Below are 12,410 nucleotides of genomic sequence, written 5' to 3'. Positions count from 1 at the left end.
TTCCGGTCAAGGGCATGTACCTTGGTTGCGGGCACATCCCCAGTGGGGAGTGTGCAGGAGGCAGTTGATCATTGTTTCTCTCTCATCGATGTTTCTGACTCTATCCCTCTCCCTTCCTCTCTGTAAAAAAATCAATAAAATATATTAAAAACAAAACAAAAAAACCCAATTACTTTCATGTATATTTTTTAAAAGTTACATTGGGACTAAAGTACATGTTTTTATTCTCTACTAATGTTCTTTTTATTTATTATAACGTGTCAAAACTCACAATAAGAATGTAAATTTTTAATATCTGTTGCTTTTAACATACTTATGTACTTCGTGTGTTTCATACTCGTAAGCAATTTAAATAGTTCAGTTTGTTTTGGTCATATATAAATCCCTGTGGGCTGGACTTTCAGGTATATCTGATTTTACATTATGCCATGGGAGCTGTCAACAGTGAGCTGGAGCCATGCAGGTGATTGATATATCTTCCTCTAAAGTCCAAGACAGTTTTTTTGCTGTCTGCCCCTTTCCTAAAAGATGTGGTCTTTGAAAAAGTATTGCCAACTACTACGTGTATATACAAATGAAATAATCATTATGATTTTATGTTTATTCTGCCTTATAAATCCAAATAGTGAGTGCCAAGGAATGCTTGAAACTGAAATACTGTACATTTTTAGCACTTGCCATCCAAATGGGTGCTTTAATCCTAATGTTTCAGATTAAAGAAACCTTAGTTTTGTACTCTCATCACCTCAGTTATGGGGATTATAAAGATATTTCTTTCAGAAAGCAAATAAGAAACCACTTCAGTATTTAGTTGCTCATCCAGGCCTCACAGAGAAGTAGACAGATTTAAAAGGTAACTATGCTATTCAGCAGCAGCTCTAACAGTGAACCTGAAGGCAGCATGCTTTGCTTCCTACTGTAGTGTTCGATGAGAGTGACTCACCTAAGGGCAGGGTGAGAGAGCCATGAGAAAGGTAAATGTGGCATAAGGAACTCTGCAGAAGGGGCTTATGAACGTGACAGGTACCTTCCTTGAGCTGAAGTTTTTCTGCTCTCTTTACCTTGACTTCTACCCATCCAGATGGGGAAAAGAGAGTCTAGGTAAATACCATTCCAACTGTGCCACAGTCTTAATCCCCTCTGAATTGCTTTGCAATTTAAAACCAGAACATGGAAAAAGGAAGGAACAGAAGCACACAAATAACAGCTAATGTAAGTTTGAAAGTAAGGCTTATTTTGTAGATGGCCTGGGAATTCAGCTTTGGGAAACATCTGTCTGTAACTTAATTCATATATTAGACTTTAAAATTTGAAATGAATCAGGTGTTGTCATATTATTTATATTTTCTTAGGAAATCTTCCTAAAAGGCCAAGTTTATTTTTAAAGTAATATGCATTCATGTGTCTTGAAAATAGAAATTTAATTTTTGCTTCAGCATTTACCTTAATTTGGAAAACATTTATATCTTATAAAATTATGAAATGGGATTTGAAAGCTCTGTTGTTAATCTTAGTTGTTATAAGTATATTTAAACTGCATTTCTCCTCCATTAAGCCTAGAAAGTAAAGTCTTTAATGGATTTGTTCATGAGGACATTTTTAGTACTAGTATAGATTTAAGTATATTTTACAGACCATTTACAAAAAATGCAGATTAAATGAGGTAATAACCAGAATATTTTTACTCTACTTTTTAATAATTTTAGTTTACAGCCTATCCTATATAATAAAGAACTAATATTCAGCCTGCTAATTAGACCAGATGGCAGAACGACCTTCCAGAACCACCAGTGGGCAGGGGGCGGGGCCGCAAGGCAGCTGGGGCTGTGAGGGCCGACTCCCTTGCATGATTTTGTGCATCGGGCCTCTAGTTGATAATAATAAAGGCTTCTTTCCCTTAACCTTGGACAATGGTTAATCTGATCAAACATTAAGAATTTGAATATTTTCATGGATATACATATGCAGATCTATAGACTACAAATAAAAAGTAAAACACCAGAAGTAGTTTATATTTATTTCAAATATGCCTTTAGTAAAAATGATACTTTATAAACAGGCATGTCAAAATTAAAATAATCATATGAAGAAAATTCAAATTATATCAACATTAGAAATGTTTCTTTCATGAATGAAGAAAATTTAAGTTTATTTTTCCTCTAAAAACAAAACTTATTTTTCAGAAATTTATTCTAGATTGCTTAATGCCTTTTGCCCTGATTACTAAATCCTAATTTAAGAAAGCTCTTTCCCCCTTTGAGATGAATAGACAACAACAACAAAAAACTTTAATTTTTTAAAGAAAAAAGTAGTATGAATCTAAACCTAATTCTGGGTTTCAATTAACTTAGGTATAAAAATCAGTGAGTTTTATTTAAGGTATTTTCTTTTAAAATGTATACTATGGAAATGGGAAATATATTCCTTTTAAGAAACACTTAGAACATTGTTTTCCTTTTAAACTGTTATAAAATATAAATGATGACATTTCTGATCTTGGTTCTTAGAAACAAAACTAAACTAGATTTATTTTGTTTTAAGAAAGAATGTAATGAAACCTGATTTATGAAGTATATGCTTCTTAAAATGAAGATAATTACTGTTTCTATTTATAATTTAGACAAACCACGAAAGGAAGTTAATAAACTGAGTGAGCATGAACGATCCATCTCTCCATTACTTTTTGAAGATAGTCCTCCTGATTTGCAACCCCCAGGAAATACTTCCCAAGTGAACGGTGAAGAACAAAATAATCCTCAAATACTTCAGAACTCAGTTGTTTTTGGAACATCAGCCGAGGAAGTGGTAAAGGAAATTCGCTTCAGAATTGAGCAAAAAACAACACTGACAGCCAGTGCAGGTACTTAAACAGGATATTGATGGCTACAATAGTTTTAATTTTCAGACTGTCTAATTCAAATGTAATATTAGTAGTTTCTCATTATAAAGTATAGAGTAACATTTTACTTATCCATTTTTTGATTCATCTTCTAACAACTTAACCTATTTAGAATGCCTAGAACCTATAGGTAAATTTGAATTAAGCCAAAAAGCCTTTGAGCCCAAAGAAAAAACTATTACAAATCTCATGTAGCTTTTCTGTTTTTTAGGTACAAAATATATTTTAATTATTTTTGGACATAGTATTTTTTTAGTTTTCCCTTATAAGACTTCATTTCTTCCAAGGTTATAGTGCAGGAGAGACCACCAGATGACCACAAGGTAGTGGACAGAAGAATCACCAACTCATAATGTAACAATCTAGAGCCATCCAGTGAAGGGAAAAAGAGCTTTACATAGGTCAATAGCATATAGGGTAACACCACTTAGCATAGAGACTGATATGTGTCATAAGTGCCCTAAATTATTTTATAAAAACCATATTATGATGAGGTTAGTCTTTTCTTTCCATGCCAAAACATGAGAATAAGTAATAAAATTTAGGAAGATGTACAGTATATAAACATTGAAATGAACTATTTAATGATTATATTAGAATATTCCTATTTCAATTTATCTTAGTCATTTAGACTCCTAGATATTATAAAACATCTTTCTTAAAAGTAGTAATTTAGCCCTAGCTAGTTTGGCTCAGTGGATAGAGCATCGGCCTGCGGGCTGAGGGATTCCAGGTTCGATTCCTGTCAAGGGCACATGCTTGGATTGCAGGCTTGATCCCCAGAAGGGGGCGTGCAGAAGGCAGCCGATCAATGATTCTCTCTAATCATTGATGTTCCTACCTCTCTCCCTTCCTCTCTGAAATAAAATAAAATAATAATAATAATTTACTCTGTGAATAACACAAAAAGAATGCACACATTTCATTATCGTTTTAAATATACTACAACCCAGAATCTTTGATTTTTTTTTAATGTGGATAATGTATACAAAATACCTTTTTAAAGAATGAACATACATCCTAACTTATATTCTGGATCATTAATATAAGATAGCCCTGTGTTTCTACTAGTAAGTAAATTAACAATATTTCTTAAACTCAGAAATTACTCTTAGACTTTAAAATACCATGGAGATTTAAATAGCCCTCATTTCACCCTAGCTGGTTTGGCTCAGTGGATAGAGCATTGGCCTGCAGACTGAAGGGTCCCAGGTTCGATTCTGGTTAAGGGCACATGCCTGAGTTACGGGCTTGATCCCCAGTAGAGGGTGTGCAAGAGGCAGCCGATCAATGATTCTCTCTCATCGCTGATATTTCTCTCTCTCTCTGTCCCTCTCCCTTCCTCTCCGAAATCAATAAAAAAATTTAAAAAATAAATAAATAGTCCTCATTTCTGCTGTGAAAATAACTAACACAATTCTTTTTCCTAAAATCATAGGAAGCCCTGGGGAGATAGATAATCACTATTATTTTTATTATTTATATATTTATTTACTTACTTAACAAGACATCCTATCTAATAAAAGAGTAATATGCAAATTGACCATCACACCAACACACAAGATGGCTGCCCCCATGTGAACACAAAATGGCCACCACAAGATGGCCAGCAGGGGAGGGCATTTGGGAGGGACCAGATCTGCAAGGGAGGGCAGTTGTGGGAGATCAGGCCAGCAGGGGAGGGCAGTTGGGAGAGACCAGGCCTGCAAGGGAGGGCAGTTGGGGGCAATCAACCCTGTAGGGGAGGGCAGTTAGGGGTGAACAGGCTGGCAGAGGAGGGAAGTTGGGGGCGACTGGGCCTGCAGGGAAGGGCAGTTGGGGGGGGACCCAGACCTGCAGGGGAGGGTAGTTAGGGGTGACCAGGCCTGCAGGGGAGGGCAGTTAGGGGCAATCAGGCTGGCAGGGGAGCAGTTAGGCATCAATCAGGCTGGCAGGGGAGTGGTTAGGGGGTGATCAGGCTGGCAGGCAGAAGCGGTTAGGAGCAATCAGGAAGGCAGGCAGGTGAGTGGTTGGGAGCCAGCAGTCCTGGATTGTGAGAGGGATGTCCAAGATTGGAGAGGGTGCAGGCTGGGCTGAGGGACACCACCCCCATGCACGAATTTCGTACACCAGACCTCTAGTATAATTATGATTTTTTTGCTAATATCTGGGTATTCTCTTTCAAACAGATACGCATTTTTTATTTATTGAATTTATTGGGCTGACATTGGTTAATAAATTACGTAGGTTTCAAGTGTACAGTTCTATAATGCATCATCTGTATGTTGTATTGTGTGTTCATCACTCAGTCAAGTCTCTTTCCGTCACCATTTATCTCCCCTTTACTCTCTTCTACCTCCCTCTACTGTTGCCTCTGACAATGAGTGTTTTGTTTTGGTTTGGTTTGGTTTTTGCTTAATCCCTTCACCATTTTTACCCACTATTGTGTTTAAAATAGCATTTCACATAATTTGAGATGTTTTGCACTTAACATTATTATTTTTCTATATTGTCATCGCATATTTTAAAATCATACATATCAACTTCTTTGAGTCATCAGAGTGTTCTTCTTTTAAGGCATTGCCCCAAACACAATGTTAGCAAAAGTATGCAGTGATAAGAATAAACCAAATGGACAATACCAAATTCTGCCCGAAAGACAAGCTGTGATGGACTTCATCAAGGACTTACCCATTAGAAAGGTGAGATTTTTATATAAAATTTATCATCTACATATACGTATATACTCTGAGTTCTGAAGAGATACTATTTAGGATGATAGTAATTGTTAGCTGAAAGATTTTAAAACAGTAGGTAACAAGAACTATACTGGATGATTGAATTTGGATTTAAAGAAATCTATCAAACTCTTAAATTGAGGTTTAGGATCTTGTTTGCTAGAAAGTTTTAAGGAAGTAATAGATGACAGACTTTTCAATGTATCCTTGCCAAGGAGAAGAAAAATAAAAGGAATACTGGTAAGAATCCTTTCAGCTGTAACTCATATACAATCTTAGTTCTAAAGTACAGATTGCTTTCTGATTAATAAGTATGATACTTGAAAAAGATTTAGAAATTTAATTGTTTTGACAAAAAAACAACAACACACCACATAAATTAAAACACTTTACCATCTTTAAAAATGGTAAAATGATCCTGTAGGAGTTATTGAAAGGAGGCTACCTTTTATTTTTAAAGTTTCTAGATTTTTCTGCTATGTATGCTTTGTAAATAATAATTGCATATACTTTTTGATGTTCTAGGAGTTGCTTTTCTCACAACATAATGTATATGAGTGAATTTAAATAAAGCATTTCTCAATGCTCAGAAGAAAGGCTTTATCAAAATATATAGTGTATAATGATTACTGAATAGCTTAGTATGTAAGGTGTAGCTATAAAGCAGTATTTTCCAATCTGGTTTTTAAGGTATGAATAGGTATTCTATAAAAAAGGCTCTAGGGTCAAATAACTATGAAATCTACCACCCTTATGAGTCACAAGGATACCAGTATATTAAAGATTCATAAGTCTTGCAGTGAAAAATTCAACTTAAATTTGTTTATCCCACCATTCCCCAAATTTGTCTGACCACAAAACTCCTTATTTTTTTACTATTTATTTTATTTTTTATTTTATTATTTTATTTATTTTTGCTAATCCTCACCCAAGGATATTTTCACATTGATTTTCAGAAAGAGTGGAAGGGAGGGGGAGTGACACAGAGAGAGAAACATGGATGTGAGAGAGACACATCGATTGGTTGCCTCCTGCACGTGCCCTGGCCAGGGCTGGGGAGCAAACCTGCAACCAAGGTACGTGCGTGCCCTTGACCGGAATTGAACCTGCAACCCTTCAGTCGGAGGGCCGATGCTCTATCCACTGAGCCAAATCCACCAGGGCAGAACTCTTTATTTTAATGCTTTTAAAATTTTCATGGAATTTTAAATTTAAGTTTTCCATGGAACACTAGTTTAGGAAATGTGGCCAAAAAGAAATTAAAACAGTTTTCTTATGAAGATAGTTATATTATTCATGTTTTTATTGATTATAAAAGGTATAATGAGATTATAATACCAGTTCTTGCTTACATTTAAAAATGTATTAATAATATATATTGATTCTCTTCTAGGTTTCTGGAATAGGAAAAGTTACAGAGAAAATGTTAAAGGCCCTAGGAATTATTACTTGTACCGAACTCTACCAACAGAGGGCATTACTTTCGCTTCTTTTCTCTGAAACATCTTGGCGTTATTTCCTTCATATTTCCATGGGTCTAGGTTCAACACACCTGACAAGGTATCCATATGTATATTCATTCTGCTTTCTCGGTTTCTTTCCTTTTTTTTTTTTTTTACTTTATTTTTATTGTTGACACTATTGCAGATGTCCCCATTTTCTCCCCCTTTGTCAACTTCCACCCATCCTCCGCCCTGCCCTTCTCCCTGGCCATAACCACAGCTGTTGTCTATGTCTGTGGGCTAACAGTTTTAACCATTGAAGTGGAGCCTATAAGGATAACATGTTTTAAAATTATTTTAGGCTGGTTTAATTTAGAATATAAATTTAAAATTAGAGTCCAACGACTGGATGTGGGAGGAAAGGAAAAGATGAATAAAGAATCACTTCTAGGTTGTTGGCTACAGCAATTGGATAGATGGACAGGAGCATGATAGGCACTTTCTTTCCTATCTTGTGCTTTGTTTAGAACATACGAAGACTGGGACACTGGTGGTCAGATTTTTAAGAAAAGCAAGATGGCTCATTTTCCAGAACTCACCTTTTAAGCAAGGAGATTGAATGATTCTTTGAAAACCTTCAAACCCTATATATATCCCCAAAAATGTATACATAAACTTTGAATGATTATAAAGGCAGTGTTTATTAAAATACATTTCAGCCCTAGCTGGTTTGGCTCAGTGGATAGAGCATCGACCTGTGGACTAAAGGGTCCTGGGTTTGATTCCAGTCAAGGGCACATGCCCAGGTTGCGGGCTCAATCCCCAGTGGGGGGGCGTGCAGGAGGCAGCCGATTAATGACTCTCTCTCATCATTGATGCTTCTATATCTCTCTCCCTCTTCCTTCCTCTCTGAAATCAATAAAAATATATTTTTAAAAAAATACATTTCGCCTGGCCAGTGTGGCTCAGTAGTTGAGTGTCAACCTATGAACCAGGAAGTCACAGTTCACTTCCTGGTCAGGGCACTTGCCCTCATTGCAGGCTTGATCCCTAGTAGGGGGCGTGTAAGAGGCAGCTGATCAATGATTCTCTCTCATCATTGATGTTTCTCTCTCTCTCTCCCTCTCCCTTCCTCTCTGAAATCAATAAAAAGATATTTAAAAAATAATTAAAAAATACATTTCATTTTCAAAATTGAGCTATCGGCTATTAAAGTATGTATACATTTTGTGGAGACACTTGCTGTGTTCTCAATGGAAAAATGATTCATTCAATACTGAGTACTTACTTTGTATTAGGCACTGTTCTTGGCCCTGGGGATAATAGCAGTAAACAAGAGAGAGTCCTGCCTTCGTGGAGTTTTCAGACTAGTGTGGGAGATATAAAGTAACCCAAAAAACAAATAAAGAAAGGGAGGCAGAGTGAGAGCATAAAATGACTTGGGGTTGGGGGGTGGTAAGGGTTGGGTTGGCTGCAGTCATCCAGAGGCAGAGACCTCAAGGGGCCAGCCATATAAAGATCTAGAAGAGGAACAACTAGCAGTGAGGCCCTGTGTTTTCTTTCTTGTCATTCTTTCATCTAGGTCTTAAAAAGAAGTATCCTAGAGCTAGAAGTGTACACTTTTGTGGGGGAGTGAAAGAAGGGAATAATAAATAAAAAAAGAATGGGAATTGACACAGCACTATTTTTATAGTTTTGTCATCATCTTGTCAGCCTGCTCTCAGAATAACTCCTTTCTATTCTTATACTCAGACTAAAGGAGAACAAGAAGATTACTGAGGGGGCATACAAAATAAGTTTTATTAACGAATTAAACCTGCTGAATCTTACAGAGATTGTAAAGCCTGTGGTATTGCTTTTCTTAACTCTTTGTACTTCTCAATCATTTGAGTCCACAGTTAGCTGACATTTATTTTGAGTGGATATAATGAAAAATAAGAAAAAGACAGTACTGTAAATAATCTAGTATTTTTTTTTTAGATAATGGGAAATAAAACTGTCTCTTTTAATCCAAAAATTAACCTCTTTTTATTTCCATAGTGCTTGAACACAATAAGAGTTCTTGATAAAACATAGCACATATTAACCTGGGGTATTTAGACCTGCAGGTAATGGTGGTCTTAATTCATAGGTTTTATATATATATATATATATATATATATATATATATATATATATATATATAAAAAGGCTAAGTGTCCATCCATCTGACCGGTAGCTATGATGCACACTGACAACCAGGGGGCAGATGCTCAATGCAGTAGCTGCCATGATGCGCATTGGCCATTTAAAAATAAACGGCACCACGGACCTGGCGCCCACAAAGCAATACTCAGCTTCCCCCAAGTGGGATAAGAGCCCTGCCACCATCCCAGAGTGACACCCCACCAAATCGCAGCTGATGCTGCTGAGACCCCTTGGCGCAAAATGCGGCCCACAAGTAACAGTCACTGTGGGCACCGGGTAATGACATCACATAGCAACACCCACTTCCTCTCCCTAGTGACTAGCCTCCTTGCAGTTTCTTCAGCCCAGGAACATGACTTGCTTTATAGCCAGGTGGAAACATTTTACACTTTAACCAAATGTCTGTGAAGCATTTTCCTGTGCCTCATCTCATTTGATCTTCACAGAAGTCCTGGAGTAGGTAGATAGGAGACTCGGTGGAATCCTATTTTATTTATATTAGCCGGAAAACGGAGATTTAGAAACTTGACCCGACTGAAAAGAAGTAAAAAATGGTGGACATTGAAAATGACTTCAGGGGTAGAAACCAAGATGGCGGCATATGTAAACACCTGAACTTGCTACCTCACACAACCACTTCAAAGCTACAACTAAAAGACAAAATGGATATCATCCAGAACTACAGGAAGGCTGGCTGAGTGGAAACTCTACAACTTGAAGGAAAGAGAAAAGCACACTGAGACTCAGAGGAGCTGCAGAAGTAAAATGCAGAGGTACAGAGGCTCACGTGCACGGAAAGGGCTGGCAACTGAGTACGCGGCTGTCTTTCTCAATAGGGAGAGAGACACAAGCTCCCGACTGCTCTGAACTCCAGTTCCGGGCGAGACTCTGGGGACCCAGACTCATACGGGGAGAAACTGGACTGTCTGGCATCGGGTGGAACTCGAGGGCGGCTTTCTTTCAGAGGTGATTGCAGTGATTACCAAGGGACACTGAGACCTGGGGCCTCTTAGGGCAGGGCTGACGGGAAGCCATTGCTGTTTGCTCTGCCCTGAGACCCCGCCCTACCCAAGCTGTGCACAGAAGCTTTTGCATATGAATGGCCTGGTCCTTTGAAATCTAAAATTACCTAACAAACTGCAGCTGAGTCAGAGAGACCCAGAACATCCAAAAGAAGGCCCAAGGCCCCACAGCAGCTTGCATTGCTTCACAGCTGGGCCTCATCTGGGCACCTCCAAAACCCAAACAAAGTAGAGGAATCTGCAGATCTCTCGTAGCTCCTGCTGGGTGGCCTCAGGCAGAGGCTAAATTAGCACCTCCTTGGAGATCCAAGAGCCAGTGTACCCAGTGATCAGAGTGGACCATCCAGATTACAACTCCTCAGATCCATAAGGGACACACTCAGGGGGCAGACTCTGAGCACCAAAGCCCCACTGAAGCAAGTCTTGCCTCATAAGGGTGTCTCTAGCACAGAAGTTCTCCCATCGTAGACACAGCTGATCCTCACAGCCAACTGGCCTGGAGGTCAATTCCTCCCAGTGATACCAACAACAATCAAGGCTTAACTACAAGGCTGTGCACACAGCCCACAAAGGGGTGCATCAAAAGTGTCCACCTCAGGTAACTGGGGAGGCTGAGGCACTGGGCCCTATAGGACACCTAGCACACAAGGCCACTCTATCAACACAGGGAAGCAGCCAAAATGAGGAGACAAAGAAACAGGTCACAAATGAAAGAAATGGAGGATATAAAGTTCAAAACCATGGTTATAAGGATTTTCAAGAATTTTCTAGAAACCGCTGATAAATTTAGTGAGACCCTCGAGGATATGAAAAAGGACCAACTAGAAATTAAGCATACACTGACTAAAATAAAAAATAATATACAGAGATCCAACAGCAGACGAGAGGATCACAAGAATCAAGTCAAAGATTTGAAATACAAAGAAGCAAAAAACACCCAACCAGAAAAGAAAAAAGAATCCAAAAATATGAAGATAGTGTAAGGAGCCTCTGGGACAACCTCAAGCGTACCAACATCCGAATTATGGGGGTGCCAGAAGAAGAGAGAGATCAAGATACTGAAAACCTATTTGAAGAAATAATGACAGAAAACTTCCCCCACCTGGTGAAAGAAATAGACTTACAAGTCCAGGAAGTGCAGACAACCCCAAACAAAAGGAATCCAAAGAGGACCACATCAAGACATATCATAATTAAAATGCCAAGGGCAAAAGACAAAGAGAGAATATTAAAAGCAGCAAGAGAAAACAGTTAGTTACCTACAAGGGAGCACCCATACGATTGTCAGCTGATTTCTCAACAGAAACTATGCAGGCCAGATGGGAGTTGCAAGAAATATTCAAAGTGATGAATAGCAAGAACCTACAACCAAGATTACTCTACCCAGCAAAGCTATGATTCAGAATTGAAGATCAGATAAAGAGCTTCACAGATAAGAAAAAGCGAAAGGAGTTCATCACTGCCAAACCAGTATTATATGAAATGATGAAGGGTATTCTTTAAGAAGAGGAAGAAGAAGAAAAAGGTAAAGGTAAAAATTATGAACAACAAATACATATCTATCAACAAGTGAATGTAAAAAATCAAGTGAATAAAAAATCTGATGAACAGAATAAACTGGTGAATATAATAGAATCAGGGGCATAGAAAGGGAGTGGACTGACAATCCTCGGGGGGAAAGGGGTTTGGGGGGTGCGGGAAGAGACTGGACAAAAATTGTACACCTATGGATGAGGACAGTGTGGGGGTAAGGGCATGGGGTGGGGTGGGAACTGGGTGGAGAGGAGCTATGAGTGAAAAAAGAGGAACAATTATAATAATCTGAACAATAAAGATTTATTTAAAAAGAAAAAAGAAAATGACTTCAGGTTTTCTCACTGTGCAGAATATAGTCAAACACTGCTACAGTTAAATATTTTACCCTTTGTTCTCCCTGCGTGATCTACAATCATAATCTGCTTCGTGTTAATTGCTGTGTTGCTGACAATTACCTGAAAGAAGTTGGGGTGCTTCACAGGCTTGGAAAAAGTTTAGCTAAATTGGAAAGCAGGTGTAATTAAGCAAGTTTATCCTATATAATACAAGCCTAATATGCTAAGTGTCTGGTCGGCCATTCAGACCATCAAAACGTAACATGCTAATG

At 38.1% G+C, this 12,410-nt stretch overlaps 1 protein-coding gene across 1 annotated transcript in view; it reads left to right on the top strand.

Annotated features, from left to right (window-relative positions):
- Positions 1–12,410, top strand: part of POLK (DNA polymerase kappa) — a 68,872-nt gene that overhangs the window by 45,120 nt on the left and 11,342 nt on the right. The window contains exons 7-9 of the mRNA XM_054715165.1: positions 2,621–2,860; positions 5,456–5,580; positions 7,010–7,176. Coding sequence (XP_054571140.1) covers positions 2,621–2,860; positions 5,456–5,580; positions 7,010–7,176 — 532 coding nt within the window. The remainder of the gene's footprint in view (positions 1–2,620; positions 2,861–5,455; positions 5,581–7,009; positions 7,177–12,410) is intronic.

Source organism: Eptesicus fuscus, chromosome 4, assembly GCF_027574615.1.
Source record: "Eptesicus fuscus isolate TK198812 chromosome 4, DD_ASM_mEF_20220401, whole genome shotgun sequence".
NCBI lineage: Eukaryota > Metazoa > Chordata > Mammalia > Chiroptera > Vespertilionidae > Eptesicus > Eptesicus fuscus.
Note: the sequence above shows the minus strand (reverse complement) of the source record. Positions and strands in the feature narration are given on the sequence as shown.